General features: G+C 36.7%; 1 protein-coding gene across 3 annotated transcripts in view; it reads left to right on the top strand.

The window, feature by feature from the left end:
* Positions 1–22,241, top strand: part of NELL2 (neural EGFL like 2) — a 377,959-nt gene that overhangs the window by 340,489 nt on the left and 15,229 nt on the right. For all 3 annotated transcript variants that reach the window (XM_057318980.1, XM_026502054.4, XM_057318979.1), the window contains one exon: positions 14,618–14,758. In XM_057318980.1, coding sequence (XP_057174963.1) covers positions 14,618–14,758 — 141 coding nt within the window. The remainder of the gene's footprint in view (positions 1–14,617; positions 14,759–22,241) is intronic.

Genomic DNA, 22,241 nt, shown 5'->3' with positions numbered 1-22,241 from the left:
GTAGTTAACAATACTGTATTATAGATTTAAAAGTTGCTAAGAGCATAAATCTTAAATGCTCTCACCACAAGAAAAGAAATGGTAGCTATATGAGGTGATGGAGGTGTTAGCTAATGCTATGATGGTAATCATTTTGCAGTATAGAAGTGTATCAAATCCACAAGTGGTTATCTTAAATGTACACGATGTTGTATGTCAATTATATCTCAACACAGCTGTGCAGAGGTAGGGGGAGACTGACAGACCCTCAGCTGACCATGGAAGTTTCAGCAGCAAGTGCAGCAGGAGGACTAGAACCCAGATGATTTGGAATGGCATCCTGGATAAGTAAGACCTGAGAAGAGCCTGAAAATATGGTTTTGATGAGTCAAAGGAAGGGAATATGTATTCCAGAAAGAAGGAGCCTTGTAGGCAAAAGAATGGAGGCAGGAAAGTCCAGTTCCTGTGCAAGGAAGGGGGAAGGTCAGGACAAGTCTCAGAGCACACCATCTGTGGACGATGAGGCTGGATGGCCTTGGTCATCTTCTTGAGACATTAAATAACATGAAGAATGCATATGAGCTACTCTTCTAATCCATTCTGCTTTTATCTATAAATTCTGTATCTATTGTGTAAATATTTATAAGTTATAAAAACAATGTAGTTTAATTTTAGATTTATAATGAAGAAATATACAAAATAAAAATGTCATATTAACAGTTGGAGATAACTGTCATATTCATTAATGAAATCCATGTTTACATACTGCGGTAATATTTTATTCTTCACTTTGATCCTGCCTTTTTTACATGACATTTATCATAAGTGTTTTCACATGTCATTACTGATTTTCAAAAACGTTTAATAAGCTGCATAGCATTCCACTTTATGCATGTGCCAGAATTTATTGAATCCCTCCCTCATCACTGTACATTTAGATCATTTTCTTTGCTCTAGTGCACAATACTGAAATAGTACAGATAGAGCTAGACTTCCAAACACTTCCGATGTTGCTGATGAGGGCATTGAAGCTACCAGAAGGACAGACTTCTTACCCAGACTCTTTACAAAATTGGAGCCTGCCTCTGAGCAGCAGGGGAATGAATTCCTGGGCAACGTGTGTGTCATGGAAAATTGCAAGTAGCTCATGGCTGTTGTGTTCATATAGAGGTTGTATTTCTTTGGGGTTCGTTCATATCAGTTCTATTATCACTAGATAAATATTTAGAATCTCTCTGTGTATGTGTGTGTACGTAAGTAATGATGTGATGGAAACTGGAAACAAAAGATAGATCAAATCCTTGGCACTTAGTAGCCAAACAACTGTCAGCTTCTTTTCCTCTCCTACTCTCTCATATAAGATAATCATGAAAATGTGAACTAAAGGATTTTTTTTTCTTTTTAAAATAGCCAAGTACAGAATTAGTCTGAGTCCATAAGATCAGACACTCAGGACTGGAAACCCTTTGATCTAGCATTTGGTGTTGCCTTCATGATAACATTGGATTGTGTAACTGATCGGAATGATCATGGAGAAATAAGTTGTTAAAGTGAAAAAATATATAATTAGTTAGGAACAAGTGTGTTAAGTGACCTCATATTGACAGGACCAAACAGTTGCCGTCAGTCTGCGTGGCCGATTTGTAGAGCACCATAAAAGAACAAGCCTGTCTTTAAGAAACCCATAGTCTGTTCTATTTCATTGTCACTGGGAGGAGTTATTGCTTTGCTCAATCACTTTCCTTTTGTATTTTTTCCCTTCCATTATCCATATGGGAGAGATGTGATGTTTTGTCACCAGCTGAGAAACCTGTGTCAAGGTGGTGGGGGGTTCAGCAGAGAAGGAAGCAATGGTTATAATAAAATGGTCTGCAAGTAGGAAGTCGGTCAGATACCTGACACTTGCTCCAAGCCAACAGAAGCCATCCATCGGTACATTTCATGTTTAGGACTTACTCAGAGCTGTATCCAAAGACTTCTTTTCAGATACATGTAAACTGTAGTATTCCATTTCTTTGATTATTGGCATCAGTGACCTCATTTGGCTCAAAGCAGTATTTCTTGTGATATAAGTTTGTTAGTTTGCAAACAAATACAGAATACCTATTTTGAGTCTCATCTTACTATTCCTGGCATGCCATTCAAAGCTCATTTCCCTGAATAGCCAGTAAGTGAGCTCATCAAAATGCATAAAGCCTTTCTTAGCACTGTACTAATAATTAGAACACGTGCAGTAAATTATTACACAAAGACTCTCTAGCCCTCTTATTCCTACTGGATAGTTTGAGAAAAATCAGCTTCTTTCTTCTCCTTCTGGAAATAGTCTTGAGGTAGATCAAGTAGACAGTCTAATCCTTGCTATTAGAAAGTGGCTCAGGGACGCATAGGAATTAAGACTTTCCTATTTTTTACCCTGATTAAGAGCAGTCTACTTATTATTGGAGAACTAGCAGATGCTTCACATTCATGTTATCTTGGGAGCCTAACTTAATAATATCATCTAACATATGAAAAAAGCATTCCTATTTTAAAAGTAGGTACTTGATTACAGTATAATAAATGAATAAATGTTTTAAGTAATTTGTTACTATTTTCAGGAATAAGTCTGGAAGTTTGGCTCAGCCATGTTTTCTCCAGTGGCCTACTCTTCATTGATCAGAGTTTCCGAGGAAAGTAATGTCTCTTTCCTGAATTCACATATTTCTTCATCTGTATTCCGTTAGGCCTCATGATATCTACCTCGTGTCTGAGTTATCTACTTGCTATATCTATTTTATTAGACTATGAGCTCTTGAGTATATCCCCAAAATATCTACCCTCTGTGTTATATATGATAGACATTTGATATGCATTTGTTGAATGAATAAGTATTTCAAGTCTCACATCCTACACATTAGCTATCTCGTAAAAGGGATAGAAGCTGCAAAGATGTTTCAGCTTTAACAAAGGAGTTTTCAGAGTTCCTTTTTGTTGAATGCTTTGTTCAACTTGTTGCTCATACATCAGAAGGAGTTTCAATGCTATGTTAAACCAGAAGTATTTATTCTTAAATACACATCAAGAAGCCATTGGCAGTGCTCCTTAGCATTGTTGACAGCCCTTTCTTCTCCCCTGACACCATTTCCCTTGGTTTCTGTTAGACTTCTGATCTTCCCATCTCACTGCTAGCAATCGCTCCTGTAGTTTCTCTTCCTTTTCCACCTCCCTCATTTTCCCCCAAGGATTCCCCTTGGTCCTTTCTTATCTCTCTCTAATCTCAACTTTAGTCGTATCATCCAGCCAGTTCTGATATTTGTAGCATCTTGGGCAATCAGTTCTGACTGTGCTCCCCTCACGTCTCCAGCCCTGGTAGCTTTTTCCAGAACTCCTGTCTCATTTTTCTCTCCATCTAAACATCATTACTAGCAGAATTGCTATCCTATTATACTCAACATTTCTACAATGAAGCTTCTGAATATTCTGAATGTGTATTTTTTATGTATATGAAAGAAAATAGACCTGTGGTTAAAAATCTCAAACAACATAGAACTTAGAATGAAAAGCAGTAGCTCCCTGACTTACTTTCTAGAAGACTTTCTTAAAAGAAGTTCCGTCTCTGAACTGCAGAACCAGAAAATGACTCAAAGACTATTTTCTTCAATTTTCCAAAGACGGTATATGACTGGTACCATACCAGATATACGGGAGAGCAGTTAATTTATGGCCTACACAGGACGGCGTAGGGCAAGCGTAATTCCCTTGTGAGACTGCAACTGATGCAAGATGCTAGGAGGGACCACTTTTAATTCTTCTAGTATGTTCATACTGTTATTAGTCAATTTTAGGCATTATCAACAACCTTCTTGCTATGGAAGATGAAGATTTGCCTCCCTGTACCACCACTCTTCCATCTGCCCCTCATTCTCATGCAGGTTACCTTTTCTGCCTTCAGCAATATGTATTTCCACCTTCACTTTTTGTTTTATCTGCTCTACATAGCATTCCTCAGTTCTCCATTATGGAAAATAAAGATATTGTTTCTACTCATTACCTCCGTCTCCCAGCCTCTGTCTTCTGCTTTCTCCTACCTCCTGTCTTTTTTACATTATCAAGACTGATAAGTTCCATTCAGTAACCACAATGAAGTATCCCGTGCTCTCACTAATTGATTAGGTCTAAAATTTGAAAATTCTTAGTGTTCACATTATTGTGACCATGCAAATATTATTTATTAGACAAGTAGTGTATGCGTAGTAATTCTTATCTTTAAAGCATTTTGTTTTGTTTTGTTTTTTCCTGACGTTTCTAATGGAAAGTCATTTTTCTTTTATACTTTATCATAAATTCATTATTTAAAATAAACTCTCCATCATATCTTCTGGTATATAGACTTCTGTATCAGTCTGCATTCAATCAGGAAGATGGAGCAACTGCAAGTATTATGGGAATAGGGAGTTTTATCTAGGAATTAAGATTTACGCAGGTGTGAGAGGGGCTTGGGGAGTGAAGGTGTGCAAGGCGGCAGCTTGAGGATTTGAGAAACACTCACTTATTACTTCAGAATAACACACTAGAACTGGTGAAGAAGCCAGAGTTCACAGGAACCACTGACACTGATTGCCATGACTTCCCCCAAATAATGGCTTCTTCCTCACTTCTCTTTGGCAAATCTTAAGAGTTCCTCTCCTTGTTAAACACAGAACCATACAGAGAAAGGACTTCTGGGAAATGTAGTCCCCAGCCTTAGAAATAGAATATGGTTAGTAACAGCATATAGCCTCTACAGCCTTTTCCTAATATACTTCCCTTCTAAAATCCTCCCTGAATGGGAAATAGGATCAGAGCAGAGGTATGACACAGTCTGACATATATTTTAATAGGATCGTCTGGATGCTATGAATTCAGAATGGACTGTAGGAGGGAAAAAATAGAATCAGGGATATTCATTAGGCTGTTATAGTAAGATGGTAAGATATGGACTGAAGTGGTAAGCGTGAAGGTGGCTAGAAGTGGTGATTAGATTCTGGATATATTTTGAAGACATTGCCAGTAGGATTTTTAGATAGCTTTGGTAAGAGGAGTTGGAGAAAGAGAGAAATTAAGGATATATCTAAAGTTTTTTGCCTGAGTAATGGGATGGTGTTACCATTTGATGAGGTGGGGAAGACTTCAGAAGGAGCAGTTCGGTATCCAAGTGGAAACATTGAGTGAGAAATTGGATAATTGGGTGAGAAAACAAATAGGTTTTGAAGAGAAGAGAGTGATCGGGAGAAAGTGTGAATGAGGTAATGTATTATTTTCCCAGGGCTGCTATACAAAAGTACCGCAAACTGGGTGGCTTAAAAATCACAGGAATTTGTTACCTTATAGTTCTGGAGTCCAAAATCAAGGTGTTATCAGGGCTCTGATCCTTCTGAAGACTCTAAGAATTTTTTTGCCGCCTCCAGCTTCTGGTAGACCCAGAGATTTCTCAGCTTGTGACTATATAACTGCAATTTCTGCCTCCATCTTCATATTGACTTTTTGTATGTGTGTTTCTCTTTGTCTTGTCTTCTGAAAAGGACACCAGTCATTGGATACAGGGCCCAACCTAAATCCAAGATGATTTTATGTCAGGATCCTTACCTAATTATATCTGCAGAGACTCTATTTCCAAATAAGGTCACATTCTGAGTTCAAAGTGGACATGAATTTTGGGGGACTGTTATTCAGCCTGCTACAGATAGTTTTCAGTGTATTGATGGTGTTTGGATATTTAAAACCCTAGTAATAGATACAACCACTATGAAACCAGTAGAGAGAAAAGAAAAGATCAGAGAATAGATCCCTGGGGAACTCACAATTTTGGAGATTGAGAAGATAAGATCTGCAAAGAAGCCCAAGAGAAAAAGAGAACTAAAAGTGGTATGTCCTTGCAAAATGAGGAAAGTATTTCAAGGAGAGAGGGATAAACTACTGGTAGGTCTTTCTCTGCCTTGATTTAAACCTTTATAAAATATTTTTTAAAAAATACTACATGGACATAAATTTTCCAAGGAATTATACATCTTAAAATATCTTTATTCTGCTTTCATAGATATTTGACAGTTATGCTAAGTATACACTTCTATGGTCAAAATAATTATTTCACTGTGTTATGTAGCATGCAGTGCTACACATGAGTAAAATGATACTGGACTACTTCTCATCCCTTTATATGTTACCTATTATTTCCCTCTAGAAGATATTAAGATTTGTATTTTATACTTACTGTGAAATTTTACAGTGTGTATTAAGATGCGAGTCTTTGTTTTGTTCATTTGTGGGGCAGTGTTGTATATGGAGTAAGGGTTTGATCTCTGTATCTAGGATGTCTGGTTCAAATTCCAGTTTTGTTCTTCAATAGTCTTGGGGAAAATTACTTAAATTCTCTTAAAAATTACTTGCCTATATTTATTTCTCTTTAAAATGGGGAGCATAATAATATTTTCTACTTCATGGGACAGCTGTCAGCACTAAATGAATATATATAAGTAAATTGAAAGTCACAGTGGCTGCTACATAGTAAGCCATCAATAAGTATTGGCTATCAGGTCATTATTCATTATTTGGAGATCTTAGTTTAGGGCCTTTTAATCTGAGGACTCTGTGGTGAAGAGCTCTTATTGTTCTTTTTAAAGATATTTTTCTCCCATTGACTTCTCTATTTTTGGTATGAATTTTGTCTTTAACCAGAAGCTGGACCTTTTAGATGGGTGCTCTTTGCTTTTTTTTTTTTTTTCCTATCATATTTTTCATCTATTTTCTATATGTTATACTTTTCAAGAGACTATTTCTACTTGATCTTCCAAGCCATATATTACATTTTAAAATTTTTCAGCTATTATATTTTTAATTTCCAAAAACTCTTCCTTATTCTTTGAATATTCTTTTTTTTATAGTATAGTGTCCTTTTCTTATGGATGAAATATTCTCTCAAATCTATTTGAAGATATTAATAAGAAATGTTTTAAGTTCTATTCTATAAATTATTTCTATTTCCTTCAGGGTCAGTTTTTCTGATGGTATATCTTGGTTATTCTAATAACCAAGTAAATGTTATATGTTTTTCTTAAGTATTTGTTGTCCCTTGATTTCACATTAGTGTTTAAGAATGAATACATAGAAAAATGAATTTGAGCTTTGATATAAAGGTTAAGTTTGTTTACTGGCAGACTTATACTAGGTGAGCTAAATGAGAGCGTGTTTTGTTTTGTTTTGTTTTTTATAATTTGAGATCTCTAAACGCTGAAATGAAGGGACTTTGTTCCAAAGGATGATAACTCCTATATTAGCTGCCCAGTTTCTTCCAGATATTTTACCTATTTTCTTTACAGAAGAACCATCCATTCTGGCTTTAAGGGTAATTGCTTTTTTTCAGCAGTGTGCTCAACGTGGAAGAGGTGGATGGGTTGATTATTCAGTAGACTTAATTAAGTAGACTTAATTAAACCATCTACTTTCAACTCCATGTCTCACGTTAGCTTTACATGGTATTTCACATCTCTTTGGAATTCTTTAGGGAAGATTACTACCCTCGTCACCTGTAGCACTGCCCATTACGTATATATTCTAGGCTGTGGCTTCCTTTGCTCTGACTATACCACTTCACCCATATTCTATTTTCCAAGGAAAGACAAAAACTTACTGAATTTTCTTTTCTGCTGGTGGTGTTTTTCCTTTTGCCTTTGTTTATATAATCATCACATTGTACACTTCAAATATTTTACAATTCTATTTGTCCATTATATCTCCATAAAATCAGAAAAAATAAAGTTGGTTTTTCTAAAATGAAGGTAAAAATATACATTTAGGAATAAATCCTGGCAAAATATGACTCAGATAGCCTTTCAGAAAACTACAGACTATAAAATCTATAAAAATTATTAGAGAAAGAGGAAATAATATCATGCATCTGTATTAAAAGATTCAATAATGTAAAGATGTCAGATCAACCCATAGAATCAATGCAGACTTTCCCCTCTCTGTTTTTTGTTTTGTTTTGGTTTGGGGTTTTTGGGGGGGAGAAATTCACAAAGTGATAGATGAAAAGCTCAAAGAATCAAGATACTTTTGAAAAGCGGTGGGGGGAAGGGAGAGGACTTTCTCCAGAATTGAAGTTATTCTAATTAAGTCAGAGTAATATTTGCAAGTTTAGACACCACACCCCATCCCTAAGAAAACCTTATCATAGTTGCTGTTAAGGCAAAACACAAGGAACACATAGGACAAAGTACAAAAAACAATGAGCACTAGGAGATCTCCAAAGGAAATTAATCTTAATATGAGACAGAGACAGGTGAGAAATAGTTAAGTAACTGGATAAGACAATGAAAAAGAGAGAGGAGCACTCTAGGCAGTAGGGACAGCATAGGCAAAGACTGTGAAGGAAAAAAAAAAAGAAACATTAATGTACTAAGACCCCAGGAACCACAAGAAAAATCAGATTGTCTTGATCTTCTTTCTCTGTATGGTATGTCCCCGGACATATGTAATGTGAACTTGGCCAGCCTTACATCAACACAGGGAACATGAGAGGGCTTTGTACACTGACTGAAGATAAGCATTTGAGAAAAATATGCTTCCTTATCCAACTATTTCCAGTTTTTTTCCTCAAGTCTTTATAACCTTTTTTCCTAGATCATGATAAACATCCTCATAAGGATATGAGACTGCCCCTCGTTTTGCCCAGTCCCATCTGTCCAATATAGAGGTGCTACTCTGTTCCTTCCAAAGTATGCCTTAGATCAATCACATCACTCTACTGTTAAAGACTCTTCAGTGTGGCTTCTGATTGTCCACAGAAGAAAAGACATTCTCTGATCTAAACACTACTTGTAAAACTGTATTTTCCTTTGCTCCTTTCCAGGTAATCAAATGACATAAGTGAGCATGCTTTATAAACTATGAAGGGTTATTTCAGAGGTGGAGGTAGAATTTATACATATTTATATCCTGGATAAGCCAGGTACCACTCCCATGAGGCCTTGCATTGTTAATGGTAGGAAATAGAAAACTATTAACAGAGAGAATTAGTCCTCATTCAAAACCAGAGAACTCAGAGAGATTTGGCAAAATATTCAAAGTTACACAGCTAGCAAGCCAAAGAGCTGGAACTCACTCACTTTAAGATACACATTGTGATATCTCAAAGCGGAAGCTGTTTCTGCAAGTGTCCGTCTTGAGAGGCAGCCTAAGGTGGGAAAGAGCGCACTGCACTTGGCAGTTAAGAGGTTTTGGTCTATTGTGCGAGCTTGGGCAATGTACTTGCTCTCACTGCTTCTTTGTGACATAGGGATAAGGATATCTCACACGGTTGTGAGGACTGTGATGACATTGTTATGTGTTTTGTATTTGTATTATGCTTTTTTAAGAGCAGTCATTAATTTCCTGATTATGAACTATAAAGTAATGAAAATCATTTTCACTAAATCTGCAATGTTATCACCCGACTTAAGAAGAGGCTTTAATGGTTTTCAAAGCTTATTTACATATGTTGTCCTGTTTTATTTTAAAAAAAAATGAATATGAAAAAAATCAGTCTTATGAAATTTTGGACAGTATTTTATATCCAGATCTGGCGTAGTTATTGAAAACAACATAATGCTCAAGTGAGTTTGCGCTCCTTGAACACTCGCATCTAAATGTCAAAAGCAGACTCCCCAGAAGCTTAACAAGAGACAGAGGGAAATGACCTTGTGACTAAAAAAAAAAAAATGCTGCAGATAATCTAGAAAACAAATAATCCACATGTGGGTAATCAAGAGTTGATTAATTGTTTTCAGGATGTTTAATTGCCTGCTGTTTATCAATATAATTTAACTACCAGCACACAGGACAGTGATATAAATAGTCCGAGTACTATTTTTTATGAGAAATGATGTCAGGTTTTTATTAATGATGAAGAGAATGAGAGAACTCTCATTATTTGACTTTGCCATTAAAAATAATGTGCTCATTTTAAAGAACTGGATTTTCTTTTCTTCTGTATATAGCAGCAACTAATCAGTTTCCTCTTAGCTTAAAAGAGAGCAGGTGAAACTAATGAGCAGGGTCTGTTTTAGGCATGGATGATTCTAGACATTTGCACATTTTTATTCTTAGTTATGTTGTTATGATAGAAATAACTTTTACTGTGAGAACGAAGTTGCTTATCGCTCAAGTGTCTCATTCTGTAAGTATATTTAATTTTACAAGGAAATAATTTGTCATTGTCTGAAGTGACCCTTTAAACGCTGGTGGCAACAGCCATTTTCAGTTGAAAGCAGTGGTCCGTGTGACATTCTAGAAGGCATGCATTCTTGTGTTGTCATATCTGAGGGAGACAAAGAAAACAAGACACTGACATGTGTGAGCTTTTTTTTATTCATATCTTTTTCTTTCTTGTTTTTTTGCTCGTTGGTTTGTTTTTAATGATTGCCTCAAAATGTATGTGCTTTCTAGAAAATTTATCCTCAACAGTGCCTTCCACTTTTATTATCTAAGTCGATTTGGATCCCTGGAGTATGACTACTGCTCATGACTGCTGTTGGACGGCTAAATATTATTTGGATTCTGGATTCTCTGTGCTCTGGGACAGCATTTTAATATCATCACTAGCTGACTGGTTTAAATGTTACTACTGAGGAAGTTTTAATTGTCCCTAGGGAACTGGGAACTAGTTCCTTTCTAAGACAGAATATGTAATGAAATCATAGGTTTTCATAAAATGTATTTTTAGTTTTCTATATAATGTACCTACAGAGAACAGAATTAAGGTCCTTATAATCAAGACTAAATCATGTGAGCTTATACATTCTGTACTAATCTTTTTGAATACTTTTATTCAGTTCGGAAAGTAATTTGTTCAAACATGGTAGTTCTCGTTTGGAATGAAATAATATTTTTTTCTCCTCGGCCTGCTGTTCCCTGTGTGTCTAACTCAATTAGATAATGTGAAGTTTGGGTTTTAAATGACCAATAGAAAATACTCAAGAAATGAATTCTTTGAAATTTTGTCTTTACTGTTTTCTAGATAAGGCTCAATATATGCATATTTGAAAATGCACACAATATGTGTGTCACATGTTAAACTCATAGTAATATTCACATCTGTGTATGGATAAAATATACTTACTTCATAAATTGTGGATCAGATTTCCATTCTTCACTTACTAAATATTTACTGAATAACCAAGAACATAGATACCATCAAATAGCTTACAGATGAGGCTGTTTGTTTTAGCTTTGGCTTTAATTAGAACCATGAGCCAAACAAACATGCCTTCTGGTAGGAAGTGCATACTTTGGTGATTCAAGTACACTCATTTTCTGCTGACTTTCACCAAAACAGAAAAGTTTGCATACACAAATCAATATTAGCAGGAACATGAAAGTGTAAAACCATGTACTATATATTATCTGGCTAGTTTTTCTTCACTACCCTAAATAACAGCAAGTATAACATTTGAAGCATGACATAGGCATCTTAAATATTTTATAAATTGAGCCATATTTTAAATGAATTAAGGTATTTCACTACATGAGGGAATTACTCGGCAAATCCTTCTGAAATGTGAATAATTGTTCTGCACTGTATTTTGGTGTTTTCAAAACTTTAGTCATTTATATACCAGCTTCATCATTTTTGTTATATTCATATAATGTTTATACCACTATTTACTTAATATTGTTGCTGTAATGTCTCTCAGTTTTTAAGTTTAAATATAATTTCACTCCCGTACTATTAGTATCACTTGCTATAAATGGAAATAATTCAGAAATATAAATACATAGCCATTAAAATCCTGTATTATCACCTAAATAACATGCTACTGGTGGCAGATATATGACTTGTTGGGAAACACTGTCCTATATGATTGTAAATTCAGATTTTTCAAATTTAGTTCTCTTAAAATAAAACATAATTTAGGTGTATATTAATCTCAGTGAGGGCAGAAGTTATTTCCGGTTTGTGCATTCTTGTCTCCCCAGTACTTAGTACTTGGTGCATAACAGGCATTCAGTAAAAATTGAATGGCAAATTAATGAGTAGGGCAGATATTTGCATATTCATCCTCTATTTATTACTTAGTAATAAATAATAACACAAACAGGAAATGAAAATACATTTTTTAAAAAGGAAAATACATTTTGTCCAGCATATATTTGTTTCCCCAGTCTTTAGAACACAAAGTAATATAATGCATAGCATTCTTATTAAACTTTAACGAGCATGTTTGTAGCTCAGGAAAGAGTGCTGCAATGTAGGAGAGAGAAGTGGGCACCAGGCAGTAAGGAGCAAGGAGCAGGCCTAGCAACTGGGAAGAGTGAGGAGAGAAAGTAAGTGAGAAGTAAAAATTGGAATCTGTATCTATGTCATGAGATCTGAGCTAAGCCCACAACTGTGTTCAGGCAATAAAAAAGGACTAAATTAAAGGCTAAATATACATGCGAAAGTTGTTTCAGTGGAGAAGGCTCTGTTCCATTAATAGTTATCTGCAAATCACTAACACTAATGACGAGATTCTTCTAAAACAAGATACTCTACAACATCCCCCTCATGGCCTTTCTTCCAATAAACTCAGTTCTAAAGCTGAAATCCCAACCTGTTTTTTTTTTGTCCATGCACTTAAGAAATGACATAATCAATTTTCTGCATCATTTGGGTTAGAAGAAAAGACTGTATTAAGCTGAAATGAGCATAGCATTTTAGCCCTATTTATAATCGGAGATTCATCAGTTAGGGAGGTGCCTGAAATACAAATAGACTGTTTCATAAAGCCTAGGAGGCCTCAGTAAATGGAAGCAATCCACATCAGCTATTTGTCAAGAAGTCAGTGGTTAGTTGATTTGACCACTAACAATTATTTTGACAGTAGGAATTACTGACAGTACGAACTAACTCTTCAGAAGAGGAACTACAGAGACAAAAGCATTCTTAGTTCAGAAGTGATGTGAAAATTTTGCAATAGGCATATATATATATAGCCTAGTCTAAGAGAATGGTTTGCACCTTGTTTATCAAAGGGACTCTGGGCTTGTCAAGAAGTAAATGAGTGATGGTTTATATATCTTTAAAAAAACCCAGCAGTGTACTTATTGATTCATTCAAAACACTTGTCTCTTTCAAAATTGAAAAGAGAAAACAAGAAATTTCAAAAAGAAAATGAAAGGAATATATACTTCCAAGAATTTGGAGTTAAATGAGACTGAAGTAGGAAGGAAGTAGATTCTGTGGAGCTGAAGTGGACGGTCTTCAGCTGAGGGAGGACTCTAAAAAACAGCAGGTCTTCCCTTCAACACCAGGGACACCGTCATGCCTGGTCACTGCAGCAGGGCCTGTGATGCAGGTATGGGAAGTATATAAGAAGGGCTATCCTGCGTTGGCGAGTGGAATCTTCAGTCATGGCATAGGGCTGTCAAGATGGAAGTAGGGTTCATGTGGGTATTTTTGGCAGCTATGGTAATGTGGTGCCACCTTAGCATTTACCAAGGTCTGAGTCAGTCAGAGCACCCAAAAGAAGGGGGCACTCTGTAAGGCAACTCCAGGAATTACTTTTTCCTCTATGAGCAAAGGAAGAGGCTTGGATTGGTGTTGGATGTTCTCATCATTAACAGACTGAATGAAAAAACCCATAGTATCAGGTAAGATTTTTAAATGGCAGCATGTGAAAATCTGACCCAAAAAGGAGAACAAAGGGCTCACACTATTTCAGAGTAATAATTAGCCTTTGGAGGAAATAGGTGAGACTGAAGATATATATCTGTCTTTGTTTAGACAATTTTCCAGATTTCAGCATGTGTCTGCTTGTGTGAAGGAACACACACCTGAAAGTCAGGCAATCATGAACTTTTAAGTGACCTTGGTTAAATCCCATAACTTTCTTTTGCCTCATTTTTCTTCCATATGTTCAACATGCTATCTACCTGGCAAGATTTTTTTTTTTTTGAGGGTTGGATGAAGTAATATATGTGAAATCCATTAAAAAGTGGCACAAATGGTATATATTCTTGAAAGTCTGAAGCACGTTGCTATTGCTAGGGAGGTGAATGAAATTTTAGTCAGGGTGGGTAGGTTATGTTTATAGTAATAAAAGACCCTAAAATCTCAGTGGCTTAAAGCAGAAAGCTTGATTTCTTGCTCATACTCCATGTCCAACCCAACTAGGGGAGGAATGTGCCCCATATCACCCTCATTCAGGGACTCAGGCTGATCTTTAGAGCCCCTGGAGACTGCCGGTCATTTTGATGGGAAAGGGTACGTGTGAATCACAGGCTGCATCTTAAAGTGACACATACCCCTTCCTAACTGGCTTCATGCATTCACATGACAATCCAAGCTTGTGTCCAGCAGAAGAACTAGAAATATATGGTGAGCAGCACTAATGACCCTCATAGAGCATTTATTTTCATTTTACCCATTTTGGAAGACTTCTACAACAGAGAAGCCGTCTAACTATTTCTCCTGTTACTAATACCACTACCTTCTTTCTGTATAGCTTTCAACAACCAAGTAGACTTTCTTGAATTTCTGTTTCCTCAGTTTAAAGGATTTGCTGGCACCAAAGTACCTAGTAGCTGTCTAGCAGAATATTTCAGTTTTGGGCGGAGAAAAGCAGCAATTGTATAACATCCCGTTTTTGTTTTCTTTGCCAAACAGATATTGACGAGTGCTCTGATGGCTTTGTTCAGTGTGACAGTCGTGCTAACTGCATTAACCTGCCTGGATGGTATCACTGTGAGTGCAGAGATGGCTACCATGATAATGGGATGTTTTCACCAAGTGGAGAATCTTGTGAAGGTCGGTACAAAGAGAAGAACTAGAGTTTAAGAACACCTTTTGAGCTTGAGGAATATGCAGTAAGGTGTAAATAGTAGACATTGAGCTAATACTTAAGTTACTGGTGATTTTTGCTGTGTGTTTATACAACAGTCATTGGGAACATGTTACAATCGAACCTTTGCTTGCTAATTATAATTAATTGATTTTTAAATGCTTAAAATTTGTGACACTAAGACAGTTCTCTCTGGATATTTGCAACTGTTGAAGGGTATTTTTAGAAACCCATAATATCAGATAAGATTTTTAAATGACAGCAGGCAAAAAGCTGACCCAAAAAGAGCTAGAAAAAGTAGATGAGGTAAGCAAGATAGAAGGAAACTAGAGAGAGAGGAAATATGATAATGACATGGCCAAGGATAATATTCAGAGTACACACTACTCTGGGCTATTCCTAACCTATCACTTGGCTGGCAAAGTAAGAGCTATTTAGTGAATGTTGACTCTTGGGTACAGAAGATATGATCCCTACCTCAGAGGAGATTTTAATCTCTTAGGAGTGGAAAATTCAATCAGGTCATATTTAATTACTTACCATTAATTTTGAATTATTTTCAGTGAATTGACAAACCCCTCTGCCCCTCTATACCCCTTACTATTAAAGGGCATGATTTTTAGAAAGCAGGCAAGATATTCAAAGCTTCATGGATAATTGCCAGGGAAACCACCCACGCTGAAAGGATTTGCCATCACAAGTTTGGCACAGGAATGGAACACAGAGCAAACCTCAAGAAGTTCTAATTTTCTCCATTTGTATTTACACCTTCATAGATTAACAACCTGAGAGAATAATGTGAATGAAACGACACAGGCAGTGAAAGCCTTGGAGAATCTAACTTAATAGTACTTGACCCCTAAATGATAAGATGTCTTTTGTTCTTGGACCTCAAAGGGTTTTCACACAGAGTAAAGTGAAGCAGACTTGGGTGATAGATGTTTCCAGTGCGCTTTGCACTTTGCTGGCAGCTGCGGAGCTCTGGGCCTTGAGCAGAGGATTCATCTGGATTTTTTTGCATGGGAGTGGGAATGCTGTTGCCTTACAGGGGCTAAAACCTGGCATTTGCAAATAACCACTTAACTGTGGTCTGAGGGCTTTACCTTGCCCTTGGGAATGTCTTAGATTCAATTCTTCTGGCCCTGTAGAGAACCGCCTGGAACCATGGATTGCAAATCAAGGGGCAGATCACCCAGTGTGATTTTGCACTTCCCTGGTAAACTGCTTTTTCCATGGTGAGGAAGTCTACTTTTTTTTTGGTTTAAAATGCTACGTTTTGGTTAAGATTGTCTTTTACTCTAAGTTATACACACAAGGAATGAATATAAGTTGATTATCAATAATTCAAGTCACACATAGATTAAAGCTGAAAATGCATCTTAATTTCATTCCTCCCCTTGTCCATCCGTTCTGCTTCCCCAGGGGGAACCTGTGTTTAGTTTTGGTTGGTACCCTTGCACACCCTTTCTGTGCATCAGAATGTGAAGAGAAAAAACACCTCTGCTGACTATCTCACTTTACATTTGCAGCGGCACTGACTATCTTTGAAATTTATGACTGCAAATCTCAAGAGGGCTGAATTAATTACCTATTGATGCATAACGAATTACCCCCCAAACGTAGCAGCTAAAAACAACAAGCATACCTGACAGTTTCTGTGGGTGAGGAATCTGGAGGCCTCTGGGTTCATGGTTTCTCATGAGGTTGCAGTCAAGTTGTTGGTCAGGCATGTGGTTTCATCTTGTAGACTTGTCTGGGTTGGGAGTGGGGGGAGCAGGACTCTGCTTGCAAGATCACTCTTGTGGCTCTTGGCAGGCCTGGTTTCCTTAATACAGGAACTACTGCACAGGGCTGCCTCAAGACATGGGAGCTGGCTTCCCCTAGAGTAAGAAATCCAAGCAGAGCAAGTGCTCATGGTCTTTTTATAACTTAATTGCAGATGTGCCATTTCATCCATTCCTTACCTTCTGTTTGTTACGAGTGAGTCAGTAGGTCTGGCCAGCCCACATGCAAGGGGCGAAGATGACGCCAGAGTGTGAATAGTAAATGGTGAGGCTCACTGGGGACTAGCTTATAGGCTCCCTCCTGCAAGGGCCATCTGCTTTGCCCAGCATTCCGGATTTTATTTCCTTAGTTACTTTCCCCTGCAACTCTCCAATACAGCCATTTCATACCTTCTCTGATCGCCTCAAATCTTAGGTACCACTTCCTTTCTCTTCATCCTCTGTTGATGGCCCTGCTGCTCATTTAACCGAGAAAACAGAAGCACTTTTGCACCAGGAGCTATACTAGCTTACTCTGACTTATATCTGCTGCTTTCCCTCCCCTCCTGTTTCACTGAATTAAGTTTCATTTCTCCCATCAAAAATTAAACCCTCCATAGTACCTTATGTCTCGTCCCCTCTCACCTGTTTGAGGTCTTTGCCTTTTTACTATCCACTTTCTCTTCCACATGATAAATACTATTTTTCTGCTGCATCATTCTCATCAGTATACAAACAGCCTGGAGTAGCACCCATCTTTAAAAAATAAAATAAAATCGAGCAAAAAGTAAAAAGAGGAACTTCCCTTGATATCACCTGATTCTCAAACATTTCCCCCATTTTTCTGCTCCCTTTGAAAGAATCTTTTATATTTGTTATCTCCATGCTCTTGCTTCTAAAACACTTTAGTCCCACTGCCCCCAATGAATGCTCTCCTTTCAAGATTACTAACAATTTCCATCTTGCCAAATCCACCACTCAGTTACTGTCTTTGCTTGACAACTCAAGCATTTGAACCAGTCAGTCTTTTCTTCCTCTCAGAACAGCTTTCTTCACTTGGCTTTGGGGACCACACTCTCTCTTGTCTTTCTCTTACCCTATAGGGCTCTCCTCTCCCTCTCCAGAGGACTACATGTTCAAGACCACAGGACGGTTGGCAAATCTTCTCTATCCATTCTCAAACTAAATCAACCAGTTCCGTAGTTTAAAATGCTACCTATATATTGCTATTTCGGACGTTTTCCCTATGTAGATTCGTATAGCTCATTGCCTACTGGGTATCTAACTTGTATTTCTTAAAGACAACTTAGACTTAATGACTAAAATGTAATTCTTGATCTACTCTGTCATTCCTATAGGCCCCAAACCATAGTTGCCCGACCAACATTTTGGCGTTACTGTTTCTTTGTTTTCTTTGTACTTCATATCTGATATATCAACAAGTCTCATAATTTTGATTTTCAAAATATATTTCCAGTCTTAACCACTTCTCACCATGTCTATTGTTACCACGTTGCTCTAAGCCATCATTATCTTTTGTCTGGACTCGTGTCGCTTTCTCCAAACTGGTCTCCCTACTTCACCCTTGACTCCCCAAGAGTCTTTTTTCTATAGCACTCAGAATGATTTCTTAAAACAGAAGTAAGAACATGCTCCAGTTTTGTTCCAATACCTGGAGTCTTTCCATCTCTCTTCAGAGTAAAATCCAAACCCCAACAATGGCTTACAAGGGTCTACATGATATGGGTACTTGGCTTTCTTGCCATTTCACAAATATACCAAACCTTCTCGTGTGCTCTTCTTTTGTTTGGAATGTCTTTCCCCAGATCTTTGCATTTTTCTTTCATGTGATTCAGATTTCCTCCCAAATGGCTTCTCCTGGACTCCCAACTCAAAACAGCATCCTTCTCTGACACTCTTCATTTACCTTGCTATACTTTTCTTCATAGAAATTTTAAGTTCTCCTGAAATGATTGCATATAATGTCTACTTGCTTATTATCTTCCATAGAATGTAAGCTTGAAGAGTCATAGATTTTTTATGCTTGCCAGCCACCTGTACCTAAGACAGTGCTTGTCACGTAGTAGATAATATCTTTTTTTTTGTCCAATGAAAAAGATAGAGATGGATAAAAATTGAGATAGATACATAGACATAGATAATAGATACACACATAATATTTAATCAGATTATTTAATCAGAAGTACATTAGGAACATACCTCTGTTAGAAGTAGATATATAGTAAGATAATAGTAGATATAGTCCTGTGTTAGAACTAAATATATAAAGTAGTGATCAGGACAGAATGACAAAACATAATTAGTGCACTCACAAGTGTTTAGAAAGTAACAGGGAAATGAAAATAGGCATTAAAGTAACACGTGATAAAGATGAAGATGGGGAAGTAAAGGATCGTATGAGATATTTATGCAAAACAGACTTTTCAAGGAAATTCTTTAAACAGAAACAGTGGGAAATCTTTTTTGTTTTAATACAACTCTGGAAAGATGTATCTTCCAACAGAATTTATAATGATTATCAGAAAAAACCTATGACTTTTTCAGAAGACAATGTGCTCTGAAGGATTCCTTAAAAAAAAAAAGTGTTATTAAAAAAAAGACTAAAATGCTTCTTCTAAACAACTATCCATTTGCTACAATTTCAGTGATTTGTAGAATTATAATATTAGTATTTAGAAGGATACACTTTTAAGAGTATGATTATATCTGAGCAGGTGCCATTTTTCTGTTGCTGAAAAAAAAAGGCATTTCCAAGTGGACAAAGTCACAGCAGTAGTCTCACAATTACTCTGAAGACATGCATAAATATATTCGAAGACATGAATAAATAACTGTGTACTGTTTCACTACTTTTTAGGCTGCAGCTGAATAATCTACAACGTAGGTGTTTATAAGCTGCATTCATAAAAATCATATGCTGTTTTGCTCATCCATTTATCTCAGAGGTATAGATATTGAATCCCCAGATAATGTGCCTGAGTACCATTTTCCTTCTCCATGTCATCATTTCTACTATGCCTGAAAATACGTTTCTCTCTGAGAATAAAGCCCAGTATTTTTTTTCACATAAGAAATTTTTTTTACATGTCCACTCCCCCCCCCCATTAGTTTAATTTCTGGATTATTTTTAAGCTTGGTGAGGTTTTTGAACTTGTAAGACAAAAAAATAATGTTCATACAATAGCATCTTTTGAGTATTGTGCTCAAGCCAAATATTGTAAATTATTAACCTAAATCAAGAAAAAGGACAAAAATGAAATGAATCCAATTCACTTCAACAAGTAGTGACTGAATCTATGCACAAGTACCTTGAGGTATTTGCCAGCCATCTGCTGCACTGAATCATAAAGGAGGTGTGGTCACTGCTCTTAGCTTGTGGAAGACATAAAATATGTACCACGACTGTCATACGAGATAGAGTATAGTGACTTTCTAAGAGAGGAGAAAGCTACAAGGCTGAAAATAATAAATACTTGAGAAAAATATGAATTTAGAGCTGTTAGGAAATAAAAGAAGAAATGATTTTCTGTTTGGGAACAAGAAAGGCTTGAATGTCTAGCATTTGTATTAGGACTTCAAGTATGATGTGATTATTGGCAAGTTGAGAAAGGGAAAGAGAGATAAGCCAAAGAAGTAGCTTTAAATGCCTTTCTAAGGAGTATGAACTTGACTCTGAAGGACTATTTTTGAGAAAGGAAATGATGAAAATATATCTTCACCAAATCCATATTTGAGCCCAGTTCTATTTTCTGAACTCCAGACCCATATATCCAACTATTTACTGGACAGCTCTACTTGGAAGCCTAGAGGAAAGTGTAATTCAACATGTCCTAATCTAACTCCTGCCTTTCCTCATGCTTTCCTCACCCACTTTCACTCTACAGTGAGATCTTGCTCTTCTTTCTCAAAATAGCATCAGTTAAATTTTCCAAGCCGGAAATTTAAACATCATTCAGGACCACTTCCTCTCCCTAACCTTTGAAGCTAACAAAGCACTAAGTTGCTTTATCTTTGTTTTTTCTATTTTGGAAGATTCTCTCCCCGTTGTTTCTTTCTGTGCGTCTCTCCCCTGCTAATGATCAGTACGGTGCTGTGCTTAAGAGCACAGACTTGAAGACCTACTGCTTGGATTCTCGCCTGGGCTCTATACCTTACTAGACCTTGGGAAAGTTAGGCAACATTTCTATGCTTCAACTTCCTAATCTATAAAATAGGGAGAATAACTGTACCCACCAGTTGTTGTGAGGTTTAAATGAATCATTATATGAAAGCACTTAGAATTGGGAGTATACCAACCACCATGTAAGTGTTTGCTTTTATTATATTACCATTGCTTGCCTGGACTACTGAAACAGCCTATTAATTGATCTCCTGGCTGTAAATTCTAATCCACTCAAACCCCTTTCCCAAAATGAAACAAAAGGAATCTTTCTTAAAAAAAAAAATCTGATTATGATTTTTTTTTTGCAATTCCCTAAAATGACATTTTATTATTTTTATGATGCAGTACAGATTTCTTTTTTTATTAAAGATTTATCTACTTGAGAGAGAGAGAGGATGCAGGGAAGGAGCAGAGGGAGAGGGAGAGAGAAATTTAAGCAAACTCCACACTGAGTATGGAGCCCAACGCGAGGCTCGGTCTCATGACCCATGAGATCGTGACCTGTGCCGAAACCAAGAGTCAAACTTTTAACCAACTGTGCCACCCAGGCACCCCTGAAGTTCAGATTTCTTAACATGACCTTTACTTGGCCCTGAGTACCTCTCCAGCTCACTGTCTAACTACTCTGTTCCTCCTGGACATTCAACTCGTTCCCTCTAACACGTCTTGCTGACTCTAAACTTTGGGCTTTCAAGTACACCTGCACCTCTGCCGAGGCCACTCTTTACTTCCTCTTGCTTGGCCAAATCTTATTCATAGTTTAATTGCCACTAGGATGTATATGTGGGCAGGAGAAAGATCCAGAAGAGCTACCAATGTGATAGGAAGCAAGTAAAGAAAATTTATTAGGGAGGGAGAATGAACTATATCAAATGCTACTGCTAGATCAAGTTAAATCTGAAATGAGACTTGGTCATTGGATTTAGTAACATTTTTTCTTCAATAACTTACTAAAGGAGTTATCAGTATTTATAAAGTTGGAATTTTTATGTATCATAGTAGGTTTTTCAAAGCAGAATATACACCCCTTGTGTATATTTAATTTAGGAATTTTACATTATAATAAAACTATATGTAACAATGAATTCCAAAACTCCGTACCATTCAATTGAGAATAGTCTCTGCATTGGGAAACCAGTGTAGATAACAAGCGGGGGTGGGGGGAGGGGAATTCAAATTAATTCAAATCCCATTGTATAGCAAAAGGTAATCATTGGTTCATAATGATTTTCTGCCTACACATTTCTCCAGGTATGACAAGTACATATCAACCGTTGTTGTAAGTAACTTATTACTCTAATTCTTTATTGTAAATGTACTTTATTTCAGAGCACATGTTCTTTTTGTGGCTGGACACCTCTTCTTTGTCTTCTGCAGCAAACCCAAGGATTGTCTCTGCCTTTAAGAAAAAAAAAAATGCATTACCTGACAGCAGAGCTCTTATTTTAAATGTCAAACAAAATGAAATAAGTATAAAAATCCAGTCATTGCCATTAATGGAAT

This window comes from Ursus arctos, unplaced genomic scaffold, assembly GCF_023065955.2.
Source record: "Ursus arctos isolate Adak ecotype North America unplaced genomic scaffold, UrsArc2.0 scaffold_26, whole genome shotgun sequence".
NCBI lineage: Eukaryota > Metazoa > Chordata > Mammalia > Carnivora > Ursidae > Ursus > Ursus arctos.
This window is presented reverse-complemented; position numbering and strand designations above follow the sequence as displayed.